This window comes from Metopolophium dirhodum, chromosome 1, assembly GCF_019925205.1.
Source record: "Metopolophium dirhodum isolate CAU chromosome 1, ASM1992520v1, whole genome shotgun sequence".
NCBI classification, from domain to species: domain Eukaryota; kingdom Metazoa; phylum Arthropoda; class Insecta; order Hemiptera; family Aphididae; genus Metopolophium; species Metopolophium dirhodum.
The window spans coordinates 126907022-126934927 of record NC_083560.1 but is presented as its reverse complement, the minus strand read 5'-3'; the positions used below and the strand labels follow the sequence as shown (position 1 = coordinate 126934927).

Genomic DNA, 27906 nt, shown 5'->3' with positions numbered 1-27906 from the left:
ATTATTACTAGATCACATAGTAAATAGGTTATAATGAATATAAAGATTTTGACAAAATTTGAACACTGGCCACTGGTGGCATTATTGTACTAAGAAAAAATGTTTCCCTTTTAGAAGTTTTCAATAGTAAATTAATAAGTTTAAGGGTATTTGCAATGGTAGCATTTGATATGTTTTAGAATTTTTAGATATCATAGCTCTCTTAAATGAACATTATTTTATGTATGTATGGACATTCCATATATAGATGCCTATACATTATTTATTTGGCCATAATTGTCTGTTTCAACTGCCCTAAGAGTAAAATATACTTAATTTAATTATTAATTAAAATTTAATATTATTAAACTTTTATTAAGGTATTGATAAAGTAAAATATATTTTTTTTTTTGAAAAATTAACCGAAAATCTAAAAAATATATTGACACTTTATTTTTATAGACATTTTAAGTTTAAATTTAAATGACTGTAGATATTTAAACTGAAAATCTAAATTTTAGTTATTTTGTTAGTAATTTAAAAATAATAGAGGTACCTCTTAGCGTGAACGCCGTGAATACACTGTATTATACCCTATCTTTTAAAAAAAAAAATTAGGGAAAAATATAAATTATTGCAGAAACGGGACGGGATTTCACCGCCAGAGATGCGTGTAATTACGTAATACGTTAATATTTTGACGGGACAAGCTGTAAGTAATTTAAAAACGAATTATAACTTATGAACCTTAAACAAAAAATTAGGTATATTAATTAATTAATTCATTTGAATGTTTAACTTTTATCTTTTAATGTTATTATAGCCGTATAGGTAATTTATACGTTTTGTACGTAAAATGGATCTTCTACCAAAATTCAAGATCAAAGCGCATTGTTGTTAAATATTATAATATGTTGTAATAATAAATATTATCTCAAAAATACTACCTAATATATTTTTTTTTAAGGTAGGTAAAGTAGGTACCTAAAATGACTCGAAAATGTCAGTCATTGTTATCTTTTTCACAGTTAAAAATAGGCCCACTATCGTCATGACCTCTCATGGCTAACTCTTGACGACTAAAACAAAATATTATAGCTATAAAATCTTAAGAGGGTCATGATACAAATTAATGCATAACATATTTTCCAAAAAACGCAAAAAACATGAATAATCCTTATATTACGCGGGTTAAAGTAGCAACCCTAGCGTACGTAGCGCAGCCTGTGGCAGTTTAATCGTGCGACTCATTTCGGGACGTTATCAGAAGCAGAGTTTGGCATAGTGTTCTAACTGATAACAGTTAACAAACAACGACGGAGCACTACTGCACAATAATATGGTTATTGGCATGATATAATAAACGAAGTTTACCCGTCTGGCGTCCGCGATTCCTCGTCGATGCGATATATCGGTATATAATATTATTATACTATTTTTTAGAAGTTTAAAGTTTACGCTACGATGAACGTTCATTTCGGTAATGGTGTTTTAATATCTGTTTGCTATAATTCCGAGCGCTGAGACAACCACAACGGTTTACGGTTTGAATTTATTTCGGAACTTCTGTATAATCAAACCACAATAGGTTATTCTGCGATCAGACATCGGTTTCGAACACAACTTGCCCGCACGAACACTTAATACCGAAACGTCCAAAACTTCGGTCTACTGATCACGCCACTGTACTGAATCCAGGCTTCAGTTTCCTTGATATTGTATTTAGTCAACGCACATTGCCCTGAGGCTTTTGATATTTCAGCATGTGAAACTGACACAAGGTTGTGTGTGATGCATTGAGTTTCTGGTGCGCGGCTTGACAAACAGTTTTGCTGTGTGCGTGGTCACGATCGGCTTGTCACCCATTACCAAATGAGAAAATAGTAAGTTGACTTTACTATCATAAGTCATAACCATTCTTGGTTACATTATTAAGTTTTTTCTTATTTGAACTTATTTAGTTTTATTATGGGTAGTTTTCTTGAGTTTTTTTGTCTCGGGCCGGAAGTCAAATAATTTATAAGTAATTTTTGTTGCTAACATCATATTATAGTGTCAGTTGAAAGGTACCTTCTGTTACTTTTATTAATTATGTGCAAACATTTTCCAATCATTTCTTGAGTTTTGATTTATCCTGCTTTTCATTTGTATAATTAACATATTACAGTACATTATAATATATAGAAACTAAAACATTTGGTCCATTTAAAAATTACCCGATACCATTATGATTATAATATTATTATTATATATTGTATTATACATTAGTGTTAATTGAATTTTAAGAAACAAAATTAAACAAGTAGGTACACTGTAACTTCTCATATGTAAAAATTGTATACATAATAATATAACAGTTTGTATTGAGACTGTGCAATATGTTAAACCATTATTAAACTATCTGTTTAAATTCTGTGAAAGATAAGTTTGGTAGACATTTTTGTTGCTTTACTATTATGTCTACCAACTCTAATATTTATGTCTTTTGTCTTCAAAATAATTTCTCTGTTTTTATAACTGAAATTATATTAAATATTTTCCCATTTAATTTATTTTTTTAACGTTTATATTTTATAAATTTTAATTATTATTCCATAGTCAATATTTTATGAACATTGTTGTACATACCTAACTTAATTCAAGATATGTATCACTGTAAGGCCAAATAAAATACAATTTCATAAGCCATTACCTAATATAACAGCATGCCAGTATTAATTAACAACTAATATTTTAATTTATACCTAACATAAAATTATAATAACTAAACTACATCAAAACCATGTAAGTATACTTTTTTCAAGTTAAGAAACTTCGGTCAACTTATACGCAGGGATGAGAATACACTCCTCATTATATTGTATAATGTATTATGTTGCATTGTATGCACAGTTCGCTTTCCAGTAAAATAATTTTAAAATTTAAAAGATTACTAAATCAGATAAATTTTAATTATCATCAAGTAGGTAGTAATAATTTTTGCTACACTAAATATTAATTTTTAGCCCGTTATTTTCAACCACTTGGTATTTTTATTTCCTTCAAAAGGGTTGTCAGATCAATTTAAATAGCATGATATACATATATAAATAAAACATTTTATCAGACAGTTCAGAAGTCAAATAATGAATAATAAAGTTGATGTATAATCAGTACCTTTTTTAAATATTGTGGCTTCAGTAGTCTGCTATCTTTATAAAAGACTGAATCTGTCATTCTCAGATACTATTCATGCTATGTTGCATATATAGTTGAAAAATTATTGCAAATCAGTAGATGTACTATTGTCTAGACTTCACCAAATTCACAATAATTTGTGTCCTCCTCGTCAAATATTTCCAGAATTATTTCCCAGTTTTCGGGTTCTTCCTTATTAGGCTAGTGAACTTTAAATCAAACTACCTATAGGATAGCAGTCAGTTTTAACTGTAAACAAATATTATTATACATTTTCCAGTTGTATATTACATAAAAAAAAATTACTATTAAATAGATATGATTAATAAATTACGAGTTCAAATAAGATTTAGATAATTAGATTTAATGTGTACTTTGAATTAATAAATATTTTGATCTTTAGAATATTTTTAAATGGCTTCAATGAAAGAATTCATACAAGTTGAAGTCACTGATGATGCTAATGCTGTTACCAGGTATTTGCACAAATGAAATCTTCATATTATTTTTTTTCATTTTTAATTTAATAATTACATTTTATAAAATATTATTAACTAGTTAAATTTTTAATTTTATAGTGAATTATATGTTGAAAACACTATTGAAAATCCTGCATGGTATACAGTTGAAGATAATCATGTTTCTTTGGTATCTGAAAATATCGAGAAAGTTATTAAGCTTGAAACTGATATATTGGATGATTGTATGTGGGAAAGTAGAATCGAAATTACCAAATATGTTGACAACCAAAGTAATATGGAGTTACCCTTGGAATGTCAGGTAATATCATTTTTAAATAATAAATTCTTGTTGTAGGTTTATCGCTTGAAATCACCTAGTATTGTACCTACGTTATTATTTTTCACAAGTCAGATTAAATATTTTATAACATTTAACTTGATAATTCTATTGGCTATTCTGATTAATATGTGACAGTAACAAAAATATTTTATTTAAAAAAGTATACAATTGAACGATGAACGATTATTATTCCTTATACCATTGATTATAAATACTATAAATTGCTCACTGCGATACAAAATATGCTACGCTAAATCTGCTAGTGATCATAGTGTTATTATTTATAACTGACTAGGGGGCGCACCTTATTACTTGGTCGCCTAATCAATTCTGGATAATAACACCATGATTGCTATTAGATTTAGCATAGCGTATTTTGTATCACAGTGAGCAATGAGCAAAATATTCATAATTAATCCTTATACTTACCTACAGTTTACAAATTATATTATTAATTTAAAACAATAGTCAATACAAACATCAATCACTCTACAATAATAATAATAGTATTTAAAATAAGATAAGTTCTTACTAACCCAAGGATCTATAGGCTATATTTTATTTCAAAAAATAGCCCTACATTTTTAATGTTGCAAATTTGAGAATTTTTAAATAATAATAATAATATATTTTTGTTTATAATTTGATTGATACTGGTTAAAAAAAATAAAATAGTTTTTATAATTGAATATCGTTTTATACTTATATTTTATATTTAGTCATAACTCACAAGTCATAACCAGGGTTGGAATTTTATAGCACTTAAAATTTGCATAAATATGCGCTAAAAATATGCAATAAAAACAACAAAATATGCAAAAAAAAAAGTTTTTAATTTATTAATTAATAATTTTATAATCACTTACTAATTATTATAGGTAGTTACTTAAGATTTGAAATAATTTAGTCACTCTGATCAGAATCCAAATGAATTGACTATACAACGCATTCAACGCTTGTTCGTTGGTAACCGGCGATTAATAACCACAGTAGAAATCGACAAAAAACTCATCAAAATCAGCAAATAACAAAAATTAGAACCAAATACCTAATACAAAATTATCGTAATAATTTAGTTGATAATATTTAAGCATCTCATAAGAATTATGCAAATGCTATAACATCCCAACCCTGGTCATAACCATCAAAATGAGAGTGACTACTAACCACTGTTATGACTGTGTTAAAAATTTTTAATGGAGATTAAGATGTGGTAAATCTACGGGAATTTACGAGCATTATGCGGGTATTAAATGAAGAATTGAACACAAATTTTGAATCATATAGGATTAGTATTTTTAATGGGCAATGAAATGCACAGGATCAGCTAGTTATTCATATAATTATAAATGAAAATTATATATATAAATAAATGAAAATTTAATAGAATATTTTGTATTTTTGGACTTTCTGTCTGACAATATAAATGTGCTCGGACTGGTTGTCCAATAGTCTAAAATATCTAAAAAATACTTTCTACTAGTTAATTCAACTTTTTTCAAAACATACTTTTCGACCGATTACCACGCTTTATACACCACTGTTAACAACTACAATAGAACAATAAAAAGTATCTTTGCTAGCATTTTTAAGATAATCTGACACCAGCCAACGGGATTGCACATATGAGAACCTAACATATTTGGAATAGAGTATAGATGTACATTTGGTGGTAAATCGCATTCAACACTGTGTGTTATGAGTGGTAGATAGCATACAACAAGAATACATTAACATTAATTAATCATTTTATTGACAAATCATTTATTTTCTCACAGGATGTCGCAGATAATAATATTTACTTAAATCATGGAAATACAAATGATAAATTATTTCGTTGTAATATTTGTGGAAAAAGTTTTGTTTTAAATTATCTTTTAAAAAACCACTTGGCCGAACACAAAAGACAAGTACATTGTAAAACTAATAAATGTAAATTTTGTGGAAAACTGTTTAAGTTAAAATTTGGTTTGAACAGACACATTCAAAAACATCACGATTCCATGTATAAATGCAAATTTTGCGGACTTTTTATTGATTGCTCTAAGTTTATTGAACACAAAAAATACCATGAAAGAAGAGATAGTATTGCATCTATAGTTAGAGACACACCTTATTTCTGTATTAGAAAATCGCCTAATATTGAAAATGGATTGTGCACTGATGATTATGGTCAGACATCACAAAATAAGCTTATATTTACATGCAGAATTTGTAAAAATCCTCCATCTACAGATATACATTCATTTGCATTACACATGAGTGATCACAGGGAGTGTAATATGCATGAATGTATTGTGTGCGATAAAACATTTAACTCTGTAGTTCTTTGGACAGCCCATATGACCTATCATCAACAGCAAATAGATTTAAATGTGTCAACAGTTCAGTTTAATCTTTTCGAAACTGAATCTAATACATTTGACCCTAATAATTCTAGAAACATGGAACCTCAAGTTGTTACAAACTTAAATGATATAAAATGCAAGACAACAAGCAACACTGATTCTGCGACAATGTCAAGAAACCAAAAAAAAGAAACCAAATCATCGTCAACTAAAAAAACGAATTTCTGTAATTTATGTAATAGGAAATTTACAAAGCGGTGTTATTTTGCAAATCATATGATGATGAAGCATAATATAAATGCAAACACACAAAAACAACTTACATCAATTGATTGTAATGAATCAATCATTCTGTCTGAAAACATAGAGTTGACTAATGAATACGAAAACAAATTATCAGTTCCGGTAAATAACAAAAATAACAATCTGATCAACCATGTCAATAAAAGCAATAAGAAGAAATCAACATTTTGCGTATTTTGCAACAAACATTTTGCACATCTTGGTGCCCTAACTAATCACATGCGTATTCATGTAGAACATCCCTGTGATGTGTGTGAGAAAAAATTCTCTACTCCGTTCCAATTGAATGTTCACCGAAAGTCACATTCTAAACTAAAGATTGAATCTATAAGTCATAAAGATAAAATAAAATGTCGACATTGCAAAAAAGAATGTAACTCAATATCTCAGTGGAAAAATCATATGTCAATGAGCAAGGAATGTCGTCGCCATTGTAAAAGTTACCTTCCAGAGTTTACATCAAATAAAACTGTTTTAGATAAAACGTACTTGAATACTTATGATAATATCGGTTCACAAAAAGACAAGTTAATGGACAAAATTCAACAAAAACCAGCGGTTAAAAAACGAAATAGAAGTAATCACATTAATGGTGTTAAATGTGAGTTATGTGGTAAAATATACTGTAGTGAATATAATTTAATTCGCCACATATCCATGATTCACAAACAAACTTATAAACCTGTGAACTGTAATGTTTGTGGAATTACATTAAAAAATAAATTTTCTTACGAAGTACATTTAAGAAGTGTACACAAACAATTTTTTAAACATCATGAAGGAACAAACTCTACATATCAAAGAACCGGCGGGCAAATTATATCAGTAAATAAAAAAAATATTATGAAATACATTTGCAAAATATGTAATATGAAGTTTGCTGACAATATTACATTACAAAATCATGCAAAGATACATACTTTAAATATGTATAAGTGTAATGCCTGTGGTCAGCAGTATGAAACAAACCTTGCTCTAGGTAATCACATTTGGGAAAACCACAGTGCTATCTAATAAAAATTAACACGTCGAGAATTATGAGACAAAATACTTTTCTAAAAATAATTAACTATAATTTTGCTCAGTGTGAAATTTGTTTGAAAACCTTAAAAACAGAAAAATATTTAAGATTACACATGATTTACTTCATTCAAATGTGAAAAGTGTGACAATGATTTCAGGCTTAAATCAAACTTAACATCACAAGAAAGATTTGGCATGTTATGTCCCATATTCATATTATACATGTTCATAAATAGAATTTTAAGCCATTATAAATGACAATATTATAACATCTGAAGTTATTTTAATGTTAGTATAATAATATGGAAAAATAACATTAAAATACTTGTGAATTACTTGAATTTCAAATTCATGCTTTTGTACTTTGTTTTATCCTAAAAATTCTTAACTATTTTTATTGTCATAACTACTTCTACATGAAGTTAAGTTTTTACTGTACATTCATTGTATGTATTTAAATATGCATTTCATATATTCGACACAATAATTAAAGTATAATTTTTATTAATAAATTTAAGTTTTAAGAATTGTTTTCATTAACCTTAACTTGTGTTGCATATTCATATTTTGTCAACCAAGTAATTTATTCAAATTCTTATAACATTATGTATTTAATTGATTAGGTTTAATTTAATAATCAAGTAATTTTCATTTGTTTATTTTATAATTTAAAATCAAATTTAACTTTTAGCCAAATATTGTTATAATCAATTATACAATAAAGTTAAGTTTTACTGTACAGTCATTGGATGTATTTAAATATGTATTATCATATATTAGATACAATATTTAAGGTATATTTTTTATAAATTACATTTAAGTTTTCATTTTTCATTTTCATTAACTATAACTTGTGTTGTATATTTCGTATACTGCCAACCAAGTAATTTATTCAAATTTTTATTACACTGTGTATTTAACTGATTAGGTTTAATTTATTTATTAAGTAATTTTCATTTGTTTATTTTATAATTTAAAATCAAATTTAACTTTTAGCCAAATATTTTTATAATTACTTATACAATAAAGTTAAGTCATTGGATGTATTTAAATATGTATATCATATATTAGATACAATATCTAAGGTATATTTTTTATTAATTAAATTTAAGTTTTCATTTTTCATTTTCATTAACTACAACTTGTGTTGTATATTTCGTATATTGCCAACCAAGTAATTTATTCAAATTTTTATTACACTGTGTATTTAACTGATTAGGTTTAATTTATTTATTAAGTAATTTTCATTTGTTTATTTTATAATATTAAATAAAATTTACCTACCAGAAAAGTATTGTATAACAAGTATTTATAATTTCATTATGTAAGTTTTAATTAAATATATGAATGTTTTAACATTCTTTGAGCTTACTATCAATTTTTAGTTACACATTATTAGTGTTAATTATGTTACTCCCAAGAATCTAATACATGTTAAGTTGTTTAGCTCTTCTCAAAAATGTTTTTATGCATTGTTTGATATTGCAATATTAGTTTACATTGTATTGTGCTTCTGAGGTTTTTGAATTTTTTATTTTCATTTTAATAGTATTACAGGTAGTGTTAACGATCAAATGGTATGATAATAAACTAATAGGTTACATACATTTTGGATTCCTCCACATTTTTATACTCCATTATATAATTGGACAGCATTTATTCAATTTTTTATATTATCTGTAACAACATTTGTAAAACCTATTTTTAATTTCCCACTGGGAGAATACATTTTTAATTTTTCTGCTATGTTTAAAGCTGTATGACATTCTTCCATTTTTCGGATTGTTAAAGTAAATTACGTCGGAGACCAATCATTATTTAAAGCATGTGCAGTTATAGTTATATAAGAATGTTGGGCCAATGAAGTCCAACAATCTGTTGGATTTGCATGCAATGTGCATGCAACACTTTGACCAGCTTTTAAATTGTTCTGTATTTTTTCTTCAGCAGTTGACTTAATAAAATATAGTTTTTTTTTAGTGCTTTCTCTTTGATTATCTTTTTGCTCTATGATGGCCATACATTTACGGAATCCAGAGCTTGAACAAAATGATAGTGGTAATTGGTTCATAGAAATAAGTTTGGCCAATACTCTATGAATTGACTCTGTTCTTTCAGGGTTACATTTACGATCAGTATCACTATCATGTGCCAAACGACGCTTTCTTGGTATTACATTATCTTGACTTGGTTGTGTAAAGCTGTGATTGGTACTCGAAGTTGACGATTAGCGGTTTTGTTAATGAATCTGTGTCTTTAAAGGTCAATTACTTTGAGATTATTTGATGAAATTAACCAACAGATACGTGTTGGTTGACTAAGTAATAAAATACATAAAACAAATTAAGTACAATAAAATAAAAAATGGTGGCCAAGTGGGTAACGCTCTGCTGTACAGTAGTTATCAAGTGAATTCAATTTGAACTCAACAATTATATATTATTGTATACAAAAAACGATTTTGATCATAGACAGAATATCAGCCAGTAATATATTAAGCAATAAGTACCTATATTTTATCATATTAGTTAGCCAAAGATATTTTATAGTATTAGATAGATGTATATTGACATTAGTAAAATATTTTACTATTAGTATATTATGATATCTTGATATAATTTTTTCCAAAAATTATGAAAATAGTACATTTTTATTTAATTTATTATTGTTAATAACTTTTATATTAATAGGTACCTATTTATACAATTTTACCGTTGAACGGTGTAAATACTAAATAGGTTAATCAAAATGATTTAAAAATAGCATTGTATATATAATTAAAATAATAATATATATGTATAACTGTGTAAGTTTCAAATCCCTACAAAAAATATTTTTGAATTACAACAAAATAACTAAATTGTTATTTTTTTATTTAAATATCTAGTTTCGTGCAAATTTTTACTTAAAATATCAATAAAAAATAATTGTGCTAATGAATTTCTTACATCATTTGGTTCTACATACGAGGGAACTGATAGTAAATGTTCAAATCTTAGACATAAAAATAATTTATTTTATGAATATCTAACTAATATCTTTAATATAATAAATAATATAATCAGTGCTAATAATATCTATATCTAAATTTTTTTTTTAAATTGTTTTTGAGATAATTAAAAAAAAAAGTAAATTTACAGCAAATAATAGGCATAAATGTACATTTATTGTGCATACCTCTTGGATGTTGATGTCTCTGGCTGATTAACTTTATGCATAATTTTTAAATGTCTTATTAAATTGTTGTTCCACCCAGTTGTTCCACCACAGTTTCCACCCAGTTGTTCCACCAACACAAGAATATTCATTATTTTCATCTTCGTCTCATAACTCGCAAAATGCTTTATCTTTTTTTCGTTTAATATATTCCCATACCCAACTTCTTTTTTGTAGTTTTTACCCATGATTGTAAAAATGTTAGTGTAATATTTAACAAACACGCATATATAAAAAAGGCAACTGTGCAAATACTTGTTAGTTAAGTTACTATTGATAATCAAATTAACGACATATCCTTTAAAGAACGTGCTTACGACAAATAACTGCACAATAAAATATTGGGTATACTCGTCTATAATAAATGTGTGCCTCTAGGTACAAGGTACCTATGATACCTGGTACATATGAATATAAAAGATGACCTACAATTCATGTAAGTATAGGTTTGTTACAGGTAAAGGTTTATACTTATACAATAAAAATAAAGTACGAGATACTTTAACGTAGGTACTTTATTTAATTATTAGAACTATACATTTGAAAATCATATATATTTGTTTTACATATAAGTGCCTACAGGGCCGTAAAAAACATAGATGCGGACGGTGCACTGCCGGTTTGAAGGGCCCATAGCCATCAACAAGTGTTAATTTCCCATTAATTTGATTCATAAAATCATAAGAGTTTTATTATTGTTTTGTATTTAATTCCATATAATGGACATTTAAAAGCCTGGTCTGTTTTGACATGGAATTGTTTATCTGAATATTTGGGAAATTAGTATACCTACACTTAGTAAGAGTAAAGTAAGTACCTAGTTAATACATGCAATAATAACCAATATGCACGTAACAATTATTTTGTATTTAAGTGTTATTGATCTTAAATGTTATAAAACAAGTTATACATTTGAATTTTTTAAAAAATATTATTATTACAAATTTTACTTCATTTTATTACTACAAATCCAGTGTCGGCCTGGCACACCAAAGGCCCATGGATCAGTTTTGTAAGGGGCCCCATAAATCAAAATGAAATACAAAGGCCCCAAAAAACTTTATTTAACATTTCACTACCATTTTTTCCTTTAAAAAAACATTTATTCAAATTCTAATTTTTAGAATTTTTAAGTATACCTATTTAATAATATTTTATATATTTAAAATTTCATATTTTAAAATTTCTTTTTTTTACTACTTAAGGAGTGTTCTGTGGCTATAAAACTTCTATTTTTCAAATGATAATTCCTTTTTTTACTGCAAATTATTTAGCAGGTGATTTTCTTGAAAATGATGATATATCTAAATAGTAATAAAAATTCTAATAAGTAGTTGCTCTATTATTAAAATGTTTATGCTAAGGATAATCCTTAAATGGTACAAAAATCTCAAGTATTCGAAAATCTTCAAGTGTATTTAAAAATTCCAAAAAATTTGAATATAATATTTATAATAATAATAATAATAATAATAATAATAATAATAATAATAATAATAATAGTGATAATAGCATAATAATAGTGTGAGGATGTTTAAAAAATCACTCTGTATGATATTGACGCGAAGCCTGACGAGGGGAATAATGATTCGTTTGTTTAATATTCAACTATGAAACTATTGAAAAATTTGAAACTACATAATACTAAATAGTAAATAATTATTATTAATCAGGTACACAAAAATTAAATTACAAAAACCAAAATTATATTTCTATAGAATTTTAATTTTAAGACAAAATTCATAAGTTATAAGGCATAATATAATTTAGTAAACTCTCAGAAGTATGCAATATTTGCATGATTGCTGAATCCAACAGTTGGCCAGTGGCGCCCTTGTGGCCTATTTGAGCCCATTGTTTTTAAGAACATTTTAGTTAGATTTCAGCTACATTTGAATAATTAATCCTAAAAAACCTCCTCCTACTTGTTATTTGACACTTGTTCTATTATAGCCTGCTCACACTAAACTATGGGTAAGCATCTGGGCCCTTCAAAGAAAAATTGCGTCTAAAAATTACATACTCTAGAGTCCATATTACCTATATAGACTAAGAACACATCAAACAAATAAAAAAATGTATGAGACCCTAAAAAAAAACGGCAGGGCCCCGCACCCATGGCCATGCCGACGCTATACAAATCAAAACATATCCCGAGATTACATCTTTACATAATTATTGTTGAAATTACATTTTAAATCATATTATTTGTTTAAAACATGTTTTAAATTAAAAAGTACATAGTTGTACTTCAACTAGACACCAAGATACCCAATCATCAGATTCACGTTACACTGGAGGTCTAATAATATATTTCAATTCAAAAGATAGCTTATCCATGAGGATAGTCAAAGATTTATAATCTTGGATACTATTTTTTGGACTTAAAAATTTCAGAAGATCGTAAAAGATAGATAAAAAAATCATATAATTTAATTTAATGACAAACAGTATAAAAAATACATGGTTAATTAAAAATGTTGTATAAACTTAATTTGGTTCAGTCAAACAATTGGATGGATTGGTTGTGTTACATTATAATTAATTACAATATGCATATAAAAACTGTTATTTCTAATGAACTGAATAATGTATCCATCCTTATTTTAATTTGAACACATTAAATAAAATAACTATTATCATTGATTATAAATACTAGTATGCTAGTAATGCTATTATTATAAACTATTAAACATAATATGTTTTATAATAATTCAAAAATTTATTATAACTATTAATATGATTTGAGATTCCTAAAAAATAAAAATGAATATAAAATAAATGTATTAGTGAATTTGTGTATAATTTGTAATTTTATAAAAAATATTATATAATACTGTTAACATTTCCTTGATGAAATTGTTCTTTCATAAAGTGAACGCCCACCCTTCAATACATATCGTGAATAATACATATTTTAATAGAATAACCTACACTTAAAGTAAAAAAGCATATTTTTTTTCACATGGGTAACCTATTAAATACATATAAATATGTAAATATAAATACATATAATATAATACATACAATACACCTATGTCAATACAAATGATTATTTTCTTTTTATATTTTACTATATTACTATACTAAAATAACTATTAATTTATAAATTATAGTGAATACATTTCTTAGAATCTGTATAACTCAAAAAACTTCTCACAACCCACCAAATATTGACTGACGACCAACAGTTTGAGAACCGCTGCATTAGAGTTAGTGTACCTATGATCTAATATATATATATATATATTATATATATTATAAAATAATGAATAAAAATTATAATAGTTAAAATGTACTATAAGTAACCTACTTATATATCCAATCAAGATTATTTTTGTAATGTGAATGTAATAATGTCTAAAATTATAGATTTTTAAACCACCGATAAATAGGAAGACTTTTTATATATTTAACTAATTTTAGTTCACCTGGACCATTACAGCCACTAGCAGCACAAGTATAAATACATGTTTCATAATCTTTTTCATCACCTGGGGGTTTAAAATAGTTGCAATAATTTCCTAAATTATGAGATGAACAGTAACGTCTAACTCCATGTCCTCCTATAAAAACAAAAATTAAAATAAATTATCAAATAATACTTTTGATAAATAATATTTTTTTACAAAAATTTTAATAAGATCATAGATACCGTTGTGGAAGCCTATATGTGTCACACAATAAGCAGCATTGTAAAGATTTGTACAGGGTGTGGGGCGTAGGTCGCCTATATTGTCCATAGTCTCTGTACATTGAAATTGATATTTGATGTCGGTACTGTTGCATTGGTAACATGATATACTTCCAGCTAGACAACATAATAAAAAATTTTCATATTGTGTTTAAGAACCCAGCATAAATCTAACAAACGTTAAAATATTTAGTGTAATATTTACCAGATCTTATGGTGCAAATAAATGCTATAAGAAGTAATACAAACAAATTATTTGCATTAACCATTTTTTTTAAATAAAACCAAATACGAAAGTATAAGTTGAACACAACGTAAACAATTTTCAAATGTCAAAAAACAAAATGGGTACCAAATGCCCATAAAAATTGAGAAACAAAAGAAAACAATAAATAACCTCAAAAACCGTTTACGTCTTGTGACGACGCACATAAGCACCGCGAACAGCGCCCTCTGGTTGTTTACCTCAACTGACTTCATATATCGAATAGTTATCCGCAAACTGCTCCACTACCGACTACACCGATAGGTAATATCGACTATATTCAATATAAGAGGACGTCACACCCGTATATTATGTTGTGTCCGTCTTACACACGTACGGCATAGCAAAAACGTTTTGGCGTGGGGAAAGAACCGAGAAGGCTACAGTCATAACTAAGAAACGAAATATTTTCACCACATATAAAGGAAAACATTGACTGTGCAATATTGTTTTTATTTTTTTGATACCACCTATACGAAAAAAGTTCTTATTGTTTCAAAATCCATCATTATTAGTTTTTTAAACTTTAATTACGTTTTTTGAAGTTCCGATAACGAAAAAAAAAAAACTATATTGCACACCCAAAGTTCTCCTTTTTATGTAGTAAATATTTCGTTTCTTAGTTACCTATGACTTATGACTGTGACGTTCTCGGTTCTTTCCGCGCAAAACAGTTTTTTCTATGTTGTACATTTGTAAGACGAAGACACACATGCGGGTGCTTCGTCCTCATAACGGCGCCCGAACACCAGACCAAATGTCGTAACGGACACCGGCTGTTCTAATATTTTATGCCCATTGACAAATTGATGACATGGACGTATCACATAGCTCCCTCTCTCTCCGGCTAACTAACCACTTCAAATGCTTTACGGGCTCAAGCCCTCGCCTCGCGGCGGTTCGCTACCTTTTGTTCCAATGTTGTTGTCAGTTGTCACACTTTTGAGGACTTTTGTTCAACAAAATATTTGTTCCATGGCCCCTTCGCCACGGTTGTTTACGGTACGTTTCTGCTGGGTGGGAAGTAATGTGACGGCGCACATAAGAACTACGCATGTGCGCAAATCGTCCTGGTTCTTCGCCTCAACTGGCTTAAAGCCGGGTTCACACTACTCCGTGACGTGTCGTTATGTGTTTTTATATTTATACCAAAATGCAATACCAATAATAAGAATATTATCCCTGATGAGAACATAATAAAATGTCTTTTTAAATATCACTTTTCCGCACATAATTAATGTAACCACACGGTCAAAAGTTGAATATAATATTCAACTGTGCGGTATCGTTTGGTAACTGTGATTATTTCATACGCCACGGTGTAGTGTGAACCACGCAAAGAAATTTTTGTTGTGCGTGTTTTGGGACAGGAGTAACCCATAACGCAATTATGTGTGTGTCCAGGGGCGGCTTTAGTTATTTGCTTGGGGGGGGGGGGGGATCAATATTTTTTGTCAAATATATATTTAAATTATAATAAAATTAGTCAACAAGTATATAATAAATATAGTATACTATAGTAGACACACTGTGTGTCTTTTATACCATTGATTAAAATATTGAATAAAATATTTTACAGCTTTATTTAAAAATGGTTTAATTGGTTTTACAATACTGGAATCAGATAATCCGCAATTGTATGGATTTCAACTATACAACGTTCTGCTATTCAAGCAGTCAAACAATTTATTAGGTAATAAAATCTACAAAATCAGCTGTGTTTTTTGCTGTCTTTTTAATTTGTTTGTTTCAATGCAAGTACGAATAGTAGACGCCATAGTGTGGCTAAATAACTGCACGGCTAATTTTACTCTCATTTTCTGAGACGAACTTGGGTTGATATGAGCTTCAGTGATTTTTAAGAGAGCTTTACTTTTTATATTTTATTTATCTATTTCATATGTTGCTGCAATATCTACTAAAAGGTACAATTGTCATATATCCTTTTCAAAACTACAACCTATTAAATTATTTCTTAAACTTTTTATCAAGTGCGGAACATAAAAATTAAAAATATTTTATTATTTTCCATAACGAAATGATGGTTGTTTTCATCTACGCCTAACGACTTTAATGTACTCTGATTGTTTGTGCCTTGGTCAAATCTATTTTTAAATAATTCACTCAAGACATCAATTATTAAATCTTTCAATAATTTATGTTTTACTCCTGAATGAGCCAAAAAGTACGTGACTGGAAATTTCCACGGTGAATACAATCCTCGAGCCATAAACATCATTTTGCAATTTGCACTTTTATTTGTCCGACCATAATGTCCAAAATCTTCAAATCTTTTAATTGTTTTATGTTTGAATTTTTTCTTAGTGAGACTAAAAATGTGCCACTTAAGCCGGATAAAAATGTTGACTGTCCGATCCAACAACGGATGGTCAATGGAGCTGGTAAGTTAATATTTTGTACCCTTAAAAAATTGTAGGCTGTTGGGGATTTATTTTGTAGAACAAAGTCAAAGCTAGATTTTTTTCTTTTAGTGATCCAGTATCTCATTTTGAATAGAAATGAATACGGCCATTGATTTTATACAGAATATATACAGATACAGTATATTATTATAAAATCAATGACACGGCTTAAAAAGTGGTTTCATATAATATATCACGCATATTGTATTTTGCCTATTTTTTTTTTATTTAATTAAAAATAAAATAATAAAAATTGTGTACCTGAAGGTGTAGATGGGCTTTTGTCTGAATTGTATTTATTAGGAATTCCATTTGATTTCAATTTGTTGTTTTTATAATTTAAAAAATAATCTGGAGAAAATTGCTCCTAGCATACATAACGATTATATAACTGTCTTTCGTCTAGTGACAATAAACTTATTGTGACTATAAACGATGATATAAACTTCCAAAATTCTGTGGTGAAAAACATGAATTGTCAGTTTGTTCTGCTCTGAACAATACAAAATTGGGATGGATATAGTCGCTGAAAAAATTGGTAAATATATCAAAACCTATATTCTATAACAACATCAAATTGCATGAATCACAGTCATTCTGCATTGTCTTTCTTCATGTCTAAGGCCACTCAGTGCACAATTGAGGAGCTAATGTTGAGGACCATTTTAAATCAACTTTCACATAGCACAATGATCGGTGGTTAATAGTCAAGTTACTATTGCGCCAGGCCGGCACTAGGTCTGTAGACAAGTCCGTGTATATAACAAATAGGTACTATTATGCATTTTTTGAAACATGATGGGTAAGTGTCTGATGACGAGGATGAATTGAAGATAATCATTAGAGAATTTAATTCAAAATATTTTTTTTTATAATTGGTATAATGTATGGTCTTTGATTTTATTTGTAAATTTTTTCAATTTCTTCTCATTGGATTAAAAAGTACCGAGTTATTATTATGGAAATTTACATTAAGTTGTTCCCAGTTTATTACATCATAATTATTTTTTATAAAATTATTTTCAATATGAACTACTATATTTTCATCAGTCAATTCAGCCCTTTGAATATAATTTCTACTAAGTAAATCTGCTATGTACATATATTTTCTAAAATAATATTGTGTGTTAAGTATTATAAATTATTAATTTAAGTCTCATTTGTCTCAATTTATTATTTTGTATTTTATGTATTTAACTTTTTTAATTACAGATCTTAATGGTTTATGATCTGTAAATATTTTAACTACATTTTACACAAATATTAATTTATGGAACATCTTATAATATGCAAATATCATTCCCAAAATGTATTTTTCCACTTGTGAATACATTTATTCTATGTCATACATACCTTGAAGCAAAATAAACAGGTAGATTGTTTTGAAAGACTTTCAGATGCACCACACTGTATAGTAAAATTATCTAATTTAATATCTCATTTTCTAGCCTATTTTACTAACTTATCTAATGTCTCCTCATGTTCTTTTTGTGTTTCCCCACTCACAAATATGTCGTCGAAGTATACACAAACATTCTCAACATTCCCAAAGTACATTGATGTCAATTGTTGGAATACTTTTGGAGCATTAGCTAACCCCCAAAGGGTAGTATTTTAAACTGATATAAAATAAATGGTGTACTGAATGCATAGGTAATATATTTTTGAATCGCTGTCCAGTTCACACTGATAAAATTCATCTTTTAGGTCACACAGTATTTTTTATTTTGTTAATTTACACCTCATTTCCTCAATTATTGTAATTTGTACCATTTCTCTAATTATGCATTTATTTAATGCTCTTGGATCCAGACACAATCTTAAGGTTTTTCAACTCAGGGATACTATCCTCTTTAACTTTAATTTTGATTTTATCTGGGAATTTTCCAATACCACTAAATAGGTATCTATATTAATATTTTCTTTAATACATTTTTATTTTTTTATTTTCTAACTTTATACTTATAGATTTTGCAATTTTTAAACCCCAATTATTGACATTCATTTGTATTCAACTACTTCAAACAGAATATTTTCTATATATTTCATGTTCTCTATCTCTACAGTTTTTACCTTGTGATTTCATTGCAAAACCTCTAAATGTTTTAATACCTATTAACTTCACTGATATCTTATTTATTTAATTAAATATTTTATACAATTCTACAGGCATAACATTCAAACCATACATTTTTACTTAATCTGTCCAAGTGTTACTTGTTTCACCTACTTAAATTTTCTCCAGACATAAATATACACATACTTTATTATTTTCCTCCACTGTATTTATTTGTTTATTCTCATTCTTTATTTTATCCTTACACATTAAGGCAAAATGATTTTTGTATCCACATAATATACTAACATTTTTATTATATGCTGGACACTCATTAATGCTGTGTGTTTTACCACACTTATAAGTTATAACAGTTATATTTATTTTTATATGTTGATACATTACTATTTTCCCTAAAATTTTCTTCACAATCTTATTTGATCACCTTCTGATTTTGTTGTTGCTGCTTCTCTTTTGACCACCTTGTTGAATTTTATTTGTTATGTTTGTTTTGTCTTTTCTTCTCAATTAATTCAATATTAGTTTCATTTTCTTGTATTAGTATTTTTCTATTGATTTCTGCCTGCTTCGTAGCCTGACAATGACACATCACTTTGTCTAAACTCAATCTTCATCAAATAATTTTGATTGAAGATATTTATCGCTGATACCGAGAACAATTTGTGTTTTGTAATAACTTGTCTTCTGCCTTCCCAAAATCACAGCTTTTAATCAGATTTATTAAATTAAAGTAGAATTTATCAAATGGCTCATTAATTTTTTTGTTTTCTCATAAAAAATCTATTCTGTTCTATTATTTCATTCCTTTATAGTATAATGGTACAAGTATATGGAAGGTGTTTACAGTTCTCTTCTAATTTTTGAAAATAATTTCAACCATTTCTTCCTTGGAATCAACATTAAAGGTTCTATATATTCATCATTGAATAAATAAATTTTCTATATATTCATTATATATATTCATATATAGCTCATCACTACCGATTAAGTTCAACAATCTAGTACCTTTACTAATTTTGAAGTTGCTTCTGTAACTTTAAAAAATACTAAGACTTCTCCCTTGAATAAACTGTAGTTTTCAGCAACATTGCCAGTTTATTTTGTACCTTTGGTTTTTTAAATTCTATGATCAGCAACAATATGTGTAATTTTATGTTTTTGAGTAATCTGAGTATATTTTCCCAATAAAAAAACATAGTGAATTATATTTTTGAGGGAATGCGTTGACTTACAGATTCATCTAAATATTACAATACAAAACAATTTATATTATTTTGAAAGTCAAAAACTATGTCAAATATTAATAAAATATAAATGCGATATAGTAAACCTTCTTAAATATTAGGCTCTATATTTTTTTAATATGTAATATTAATTTAGTATTAAAAAGAAAGCCCCAGCTATGGGAAAATAAATCCCTAGAAACAGTTTCCTTCAGTTAATTGATTATCTTTTATTAGTTATTTTTAAAGTCATATTATCATATTAAACTAGTCGAAGGAGTCGAAATAATGCTACGATTTTCTACTTCAGTATCTTGTTCAATGGGAAAGTTAATCTAGTTGGTGCATTGTGGAGGTCAAAACATAAAATTCCCAGTCATTTTCAAAAGTGCCGAAAAAACAAAATAAAATGAGGAAAACCGGGAATTTTTACTTAAAATCGGTTTTCGACAAAGTCGATTTTGGTGTTTGGTGAAACTTTAAATTAAAGTACCGTAGATACATGACATTTTCATTTCTTGTTTATATTCGCATTTTTTATAGACGATAAAATGTTGAAAATATTTTGATTTCTTTTGAACTCTATTTATGGACATTTTCAGTTTTCAATTTTTTTAGTATCAAAACAATTTTATTTGTTGGGTAAAAAAGCTTGAAAATTTAATACAAGGCTCTTAATATATTGTTACAATGACATTTTAAAAATATTAAAAATCCAGTCACATTTTTTTTTCATTATATTGGAAGAAATCTACAATCTATACATTTTTTTGCACAATGAGTAGGTTTTTATAAGTGACAAATAAAAGTGATTAACACGAATTATGATATTAGGGAGGATACCCAGTAGTATCACCCTAAAAATTTAAAATTCCTTATAGTTTTGAAAAGCTCCTGAAAAAGCTTGAAAATTTAATAGAAGGCTCCTAATATATTGTTTCAAAGACAGATGAAAAATAATAAAAATCCAGTCACAATTTTTTTATAAGGTTTTAAAATCAAATCTTGACAAAACACGTAAAAATCACGAAAATGTGCAAATTACTTTAAGTTCAAAATTCATAAAAAATTTTCTTTTTTAAATCCAAGATTTTAAACTGTAATACAAGATTCCTGATAAGTTTGTCTTCCTTTATCAAAAAAAAAAAACACAATAAAGTCAATTTATAACTCAGTTCGACGTTTAAAGAGATATTGGTTCCGTGATCTCAAATTGACTAGGTAACCAAAAATGCTCGTAAATAATACTTATAACTTCAGTTAAGAGAATGTCAGCGCAATATTTGTTTTCTCTCTCAGACCAGATAGGATTATCCTACTATGGATAAAACGCTTTCACTTAAAATTGTTATTTTTATGATTTTTGAGTACCTATAATCTTAGAGTAAAATCTATTAGAAATATATATACAGAATAATATTTTTGAGGGTATGACATATCGATTTTATATTTTATTATTATTTGACTTTATATACCTACAAAACTTAAAATAAAAACAATTTTTGTAAATTTAAATGTTTAAATTGTTTTGAAACAATGTTTAAATCAATAAGTCATACCCTCAAAAATAGTTTAATCTATTATTTTTGTAATGGGTGATATTTTTACTCTATAGTATTTTTGATTATTCAAAAAACATAAAACGCTGGTACCTAAGTACTGTAGGTGTCGCTCTTAGAGTAGGCTATTTTACAAGTAGGTCACTGTAATGAATGGTGTTAAATTGAATTTAATGATATAATACCATTATATACGAAAAACGATTCTGAGCGGAGACAGTTTGTCTGCAGCCTAGGATATTTTATGTTATATTTTTATTGTTTTTATTAAGGGACCTCGCTATGGCATTGATTTAAGGAGAATCATTTAGGCAATTTCTAATCTCGTAGTCGCCACCCGAGATCTATGTGTTAGTCGTAAATGATTATTAGTGTGTGGCATCCATGCGTGTCAATAATTTTAACGGTACGGAGTTGTACATGCACATATCAGTATTTAATATTGTGATCATGAAAAAATGTTTATTTTTCACTCAAACATACGATTCTAATTCATCAATACGTCGCAACGATTACCTCGAAAGCATTGTGACAAAATATTCTTTTTTTCCACAACATGTAAGAGGGGATCCTATCCAGGCACATTTTTAAAATTGTATTTAGTTAATTAAATATTTAAGTTGAAAATTCTGATTTTTTTGGTATTTTTTACAATTTTTATTGCAATTTAAATTACTAAATTTAAAAATGTGGTTCGATTTTTCCTTTGTATATATTACGGACAATCCGAATATTATTTCAGAATGAAAATCGTGATAATTGTCGACACGTATCGTTGGAATTAGAAACAGTAGTTTTTAACAAAAAAAGATGTGGTAGTGAGGCCCCTTAAAACCAACAAAAAAACGTAAATTGGACCCATCCATGACACTGGTGTGTAGTTTAAATAGCCTATGTAAGGCGCCGTTTCGTTCCTAATTTTCGACACGTATCGTTTGAATTAGAAACAGTAGTTTTGGACAGAAAAAAACGTGGTAGTGAGGCCCCTTAATATAGTCGCCGGTTAAGATGAATTATTATTATTATTTGTTCATTATCATATTTGGGTATGATAATATTCATTAAATGTTTCAAGTACCTACACACAAGTAATATTTTTAAAATATACACTAAAATCGTTCTTCTTCGTTTAAATATCTAATTTCGTCCAAATTTTTATATAATATTGTAGGTAATGATATGCTCACACACCATTATAATCAATAAACTAAAATCTTACAGAATAATAAATAACAGCCAGACTGTCGTCCGTAGAAATCGGTCATCCTCAATACAACTATTGTCATCGACAAAAAGGTCTTTGACGCAGAAGAGAAATCTAATTCGGGGAAATACAAAAACCGTTGAAAAAACCGCCTACCACTCTCTGGTCGGCATATCCGTGTCATCCCATAAACCAGTGCATGAGCACCAATCACCAGAGAAACAACCTCTCAAAAATCTCAATACCGATTTCAACGAGCGACAACTGGACTCTTTGTGCGAGCAATAATCAGTGCGTTCTTTAATACAATTTGTGTATTTGAAGTATTACTTTCTATCACCTAAAACTCCTACAACATTATCCATAAATAACTGCGAATCAGGTAAGGCATTTAATATAATATTTTATATTGACTGCAGTTATTACATGATATGTGCTTTTTACATAAAATTATATTGTACGGTGTATTTGATCTAATTCTCGAATACACGATCTCGAGAGCCCTCCGAACACCTGGAGGAAGGTAATAGCGTAATTTTACTATTTTAATATAACTATCGACAGGAGTCGTTTTTATATTTATCTTATTTCTACGTTATTACAATATAACTAAAAAAAAACTATGTTTTTATAGTTTTTAGATTTGTTAAATATTTACGAAAAATAATTGCGCATTTATGTAATTTTAATATTTTTCAACTGTCATTGTAACATTATATCAAAACCCTTGAAGTAAATATTCCCGTTTTTTGACCTAACGAATAAGATTTTATTGATATATATAGAAGAAAAAACTAAAAAAATTGAAAAATTTTATTTTTTTCCGGCGCTTTTCAAAACTACTGAGAGTTTTAAATTTTGACCTCCTCAATACACCAAATAGATTCACTTTTCCATTTAAAAAAATACTGGAGTTGAAATTTGAAGCATTACGCGACTAATTATCGTGTAGGTAAACAGACTAAAAAAAAAAAAATGTTTAATTAATATAAACACACGTCGTTGTAAAATCAATACATTCATCGCTCCGCTAAGAATCTAAAAATGATTCTATTTAAAGGTTCCGGGACATTTGCGGTCGGCACCTTTTGCGTGCCATTTGCGGTCAATTTATTTCTATCTACCTGACTATAAGATTTGGGTGCTATATATAATATTTTATATACTATATACTTAATTTATGCTAATAGGTATAATATAATACTTTTTTACTATAATTGATATAGGTAATTATATACTTGTCAATCACTGTACTTACATAAAGAACATACCCTAATTTTTTTTAAATCTAATGACAAACACAAAAATAAAAATTAAATTAAAAAAAAATTAAAAAATTAAAAAAAAAACACACATTGTAAAACTGTAAAATCAATACATTAATCGCTCCGCTCAGAATCTAAAATGCACATAATAATAATATTTTTGTCAATCACAATGATAGCCGTGATATTTATTTATACTGGATAAACCAATTTGTGATACAGCCGTTTGGTTGATCGTGGATATTCGATCTCATTATCGATAAGGAGAAAACGTTTACGTATATTTTATTTTATTTCATTTTTATTATCATTCGTTCACTCGTCGGCAATATTTACTCAGTGTTTGGTAATTTAGTATTGTTACGCCTTGGTACCTTCAGTTCGATTTGTTAACAGTGTTTTGATTTAAAATTTAAATTATTTAGTATATAGTATATAAAATATTATATTTAGCACCCAAATCTTATTGTCAGGTAGATAGAAATAAATTGACCGCAAATGGCACGCAAAAGGTGCCGACCGCAAATGTCCCGACCGCATCGGTGCCGACACCTATTTAAATGCGTTTTTATTGTGCGTGGGGCTTCTAATAGGTAGGTCAGGTAGGACCACTATAGTATTTTACTTACTATATTTTACATAAATCGCAATATAACTATACAATTATAAAAGATATTTTAATATACGAGTCTAAGCACTAAAATATCACTTGTGGTTTTTCACAATATCTGATAAATATTATCAAACAGAAAACGACGCTTGTGGTAGTAGGTTTCAAAACAGCCTTATGGCAGGCTCTAGCGAATTGCTAGATTGTTTTACATGTAAATATGGTAACATGTTAGTAGCACAGAATAAACAGAAGAGAATCGAAAGCATAGTCTCAAAATGGTCTTAAATTTTGGAACCTTTAAATGAATTATCCAGAGTAGCCTTATGTCGGGATATTCTAATAAAAATCACTGTTACTGCTATAATTTTATGCCATCGCTAATCATTACAAAACTTATATTTGTATTAATGTTTTTATTTTATTGTAGGTAGAATTGTTCAAAACCTATTGATCACCATGAGTCGACAAATGCACAGTGACAATTTTGAGTCTTGCATAGTGTGTCTAAGACAGCCAGAAGCAAACAGAAATATCAATTTCATAGACGTATACAAGCCACTTTATGGAGGAAAAACAATAAAGGAATACTTGAAGGACCTGTTCGATATCACTGTACATACTTATATATGAATAAAAATAATAAAAACATTGTAATTAAATTGATTTATTGGATTTTTCTTAGGTCGAACCCAGTGATCAAAAACTGCGTATATTATGCGAAATTTGCTATATAAAAATGATCAAAATTAAGGAAAAAAGGCAGAGTGAAGCTGATTCTATAGTATTTATGGATTACTTATGCTCAAAAAAAGTAAGACTGAAATATTATTTAATTATATATATTTTTAATTTAATAAGTATGTAAATATCTAACTTGCCGTTAAAATTTATATTTATTTGTAAAATGCTTCAACATAAAATTAATGTTAGTAGGTATTAGGTATGAATCGTGGATGTTTCGTCCCCGTAAAATATTAGTTTACAGATGTTTCGTCCCAAGAAATTATTAAGATAGGACGTTAGGTCCCAATGAGGTAGGTATTAACAGAGCTTAAACCAAAAATAATAATACCGTTTACCGTTATATGGATATTAAACGTTATGATCGAATGACTATTTAATGTTATATATGTATTAAACGTTATGATAAAATGACTGTTTAACGTTATAAAGAATTCAAACGTTATTCAATTTATGTGTTTAAACGTTATAAAAATTTTAACGTTATTCAACTTTAGCGTTCAGCGTTATCTGATGGATATAGCTTGTTTCTAACACAAAACAGAGTGATTGAAAAATATAATATTACAAAAATAACCATAATATACATTTTACTTGATTATCTTATTTTGTTGCAATCCAAAAATGAATAACCGTAGATACTTGAAATATACACCAAATATTTATTTTATTATTTCCAATACTTGATAATATTTTCAAAATGTTTGATAACATGAAGTATTTTAAAATGTGATATAACATGACACTTTTAATAATTTTTTTTTTATGTACCCAATTGTAAAATATTAATAAATTTTGAATAATTTGCAAGGAACACACAACCTAGGTACTAGTAATAATTGTAAAGTCTTGAATTTTTTTAGATTGTTTTAAACAATGTTGTTCCTGTATGTTTATTTCTATATGACACTAAATTTGAATTTCAAATTAATAACCGATATAAATAAAAGATATTGAGCTAATATTTTACTTCTGTAGTTGTCATAATTATTGTGTATTGTGATTTTTAAGATTTTTAATATGGTTGTTAAGTATTAAGTCTCAAAACTGTAATGAACAATTGTTCATACAACAATTATATTATGTTAATTAAAATTCTGGACAGCAAACTCTTATATGAGCTCTTATAATTTGTTGTTCTTAAAATTTGATTTTATATCATTACAACTCACTATGATAAGTGAAATGTGAAAATTTTCCAAAAATAAATTTGTCTGTCCTTAACATACCTTTACAATATAAATATTTTTAATATATTTGTTTCAGCCATCATGTGTACGGAGGTCAGCTAGATTAAAAACATCTTTTGATGCAAATAATTATGAGCAAGTTATAGACAAACCGAAGTTTTCATCAAAAGCATTTTCCAATAATAAAGAAAATTCAAAATTTATTTCTAGCAGTAACCAAACAAAAAAACATAAAAAGTAAGTAGAGTAATATTTACGGCTTTGATAATTATAATATTGAAATATTTTTAAAAAAAATTGTAGACTTAGAAGAAAAATTGTTGTTCGTAAAGAAATATCAACGGATGAAGACGAATCAAATGATCCCAATGAGCTTAGATACTGTTTATGTAATGGAGTAGAATATGGTACAATGGTGGCTTGTGATAATAAAAAAGTATGCATAATTATAAAAAAAATAATTTAATAAATATTATAAGTGGTCATTTTTAAAAATGTTCAATATTTTAAATAATTCACATTTCTTTTTCTAGTGCCTACATGAATGGTTTCATTATGAATGTATTGGTATTACAAAACGACCACAAGGAAAGTGGTATTGCCCTGAGTGTAGTATCAAACTGAAGATAAAAAGATAAAGATTTGTACTACCACATCATTGCTTTGTTATATTTTACAACAGATTTATTGCTGTAAAAACATTAACATATTGTGCTTATACTAATATTTTTGAATATAATTATTGCTCCATTTATTTATTGTAGGAATATTTGACTACAAAAAAAATATACATTTCTGAAATGAA

General features: G+C 27.5%; 2 protein-coding genes across 3 annotated transcripts; one reads left to right on the top strand and one right to left on the bottom strand.

The window, feature by feature from the left end:
* The first annotated feature begins 1296 nt into the window (after positions 1-1296).
* Positions 1297-27906, top strand: LOC132932719 (zinc finger protein 888-like). 2 transcript variants are annotated; one of them, XM_060999084.1, is made up of 9 exons: positions 1297-1862; positions 3560-3632; positions 3735-3936; positions 17132-17208; positions 25598-25782; positions 25853-25981; positions 27178-27338; positions 27405-27537; positions 27635-27906. In XM_060999084.1, exons 2-9 carry the CDS (start codon positions 3611-3613, stop codon positions 27737-27739), a joined length of 1014 nt encoding a protein of 337 aa, XP_060855067.1. In that variant the 5' UTR covers positions 1297-1862; positions 3560-3610; the 3' UTR covers positions 27740-27906. The 2 variants fall into 2 exon arrangements, with proteins under 2 accessions (XP_060855067.1, XP_060855066.1); XM_060999083.1 differs by lacking the exons at positions 17132-17208; positions 25598-25782; positions 25853-25981; ... (1 more) ...; positions 27405-27537; positions 27635-27906 and adding an exon at positions 5736-10291.
* LOC132932725 (U-scoloptoxin(05)-Sm1a-like) lies at positions 13722-14920 on the bottom strand. Its single transcript, XM_060999088.1, has 3 exons — positions 14747-14920; positions 14503-14658; positions 13722-14413 (listed from the first exon to the last, which is right to left on the bottom strand). Exons 1-3 carry the CDS (start codon positions 14808-14810, stop codon positions 14214-14216), a joined length of 420 nt encoding a protein of 139 aa, XP_060855071.1. The 5' UTR covers positions 14811-14920; the 3' UTR covers positions 13722-14213.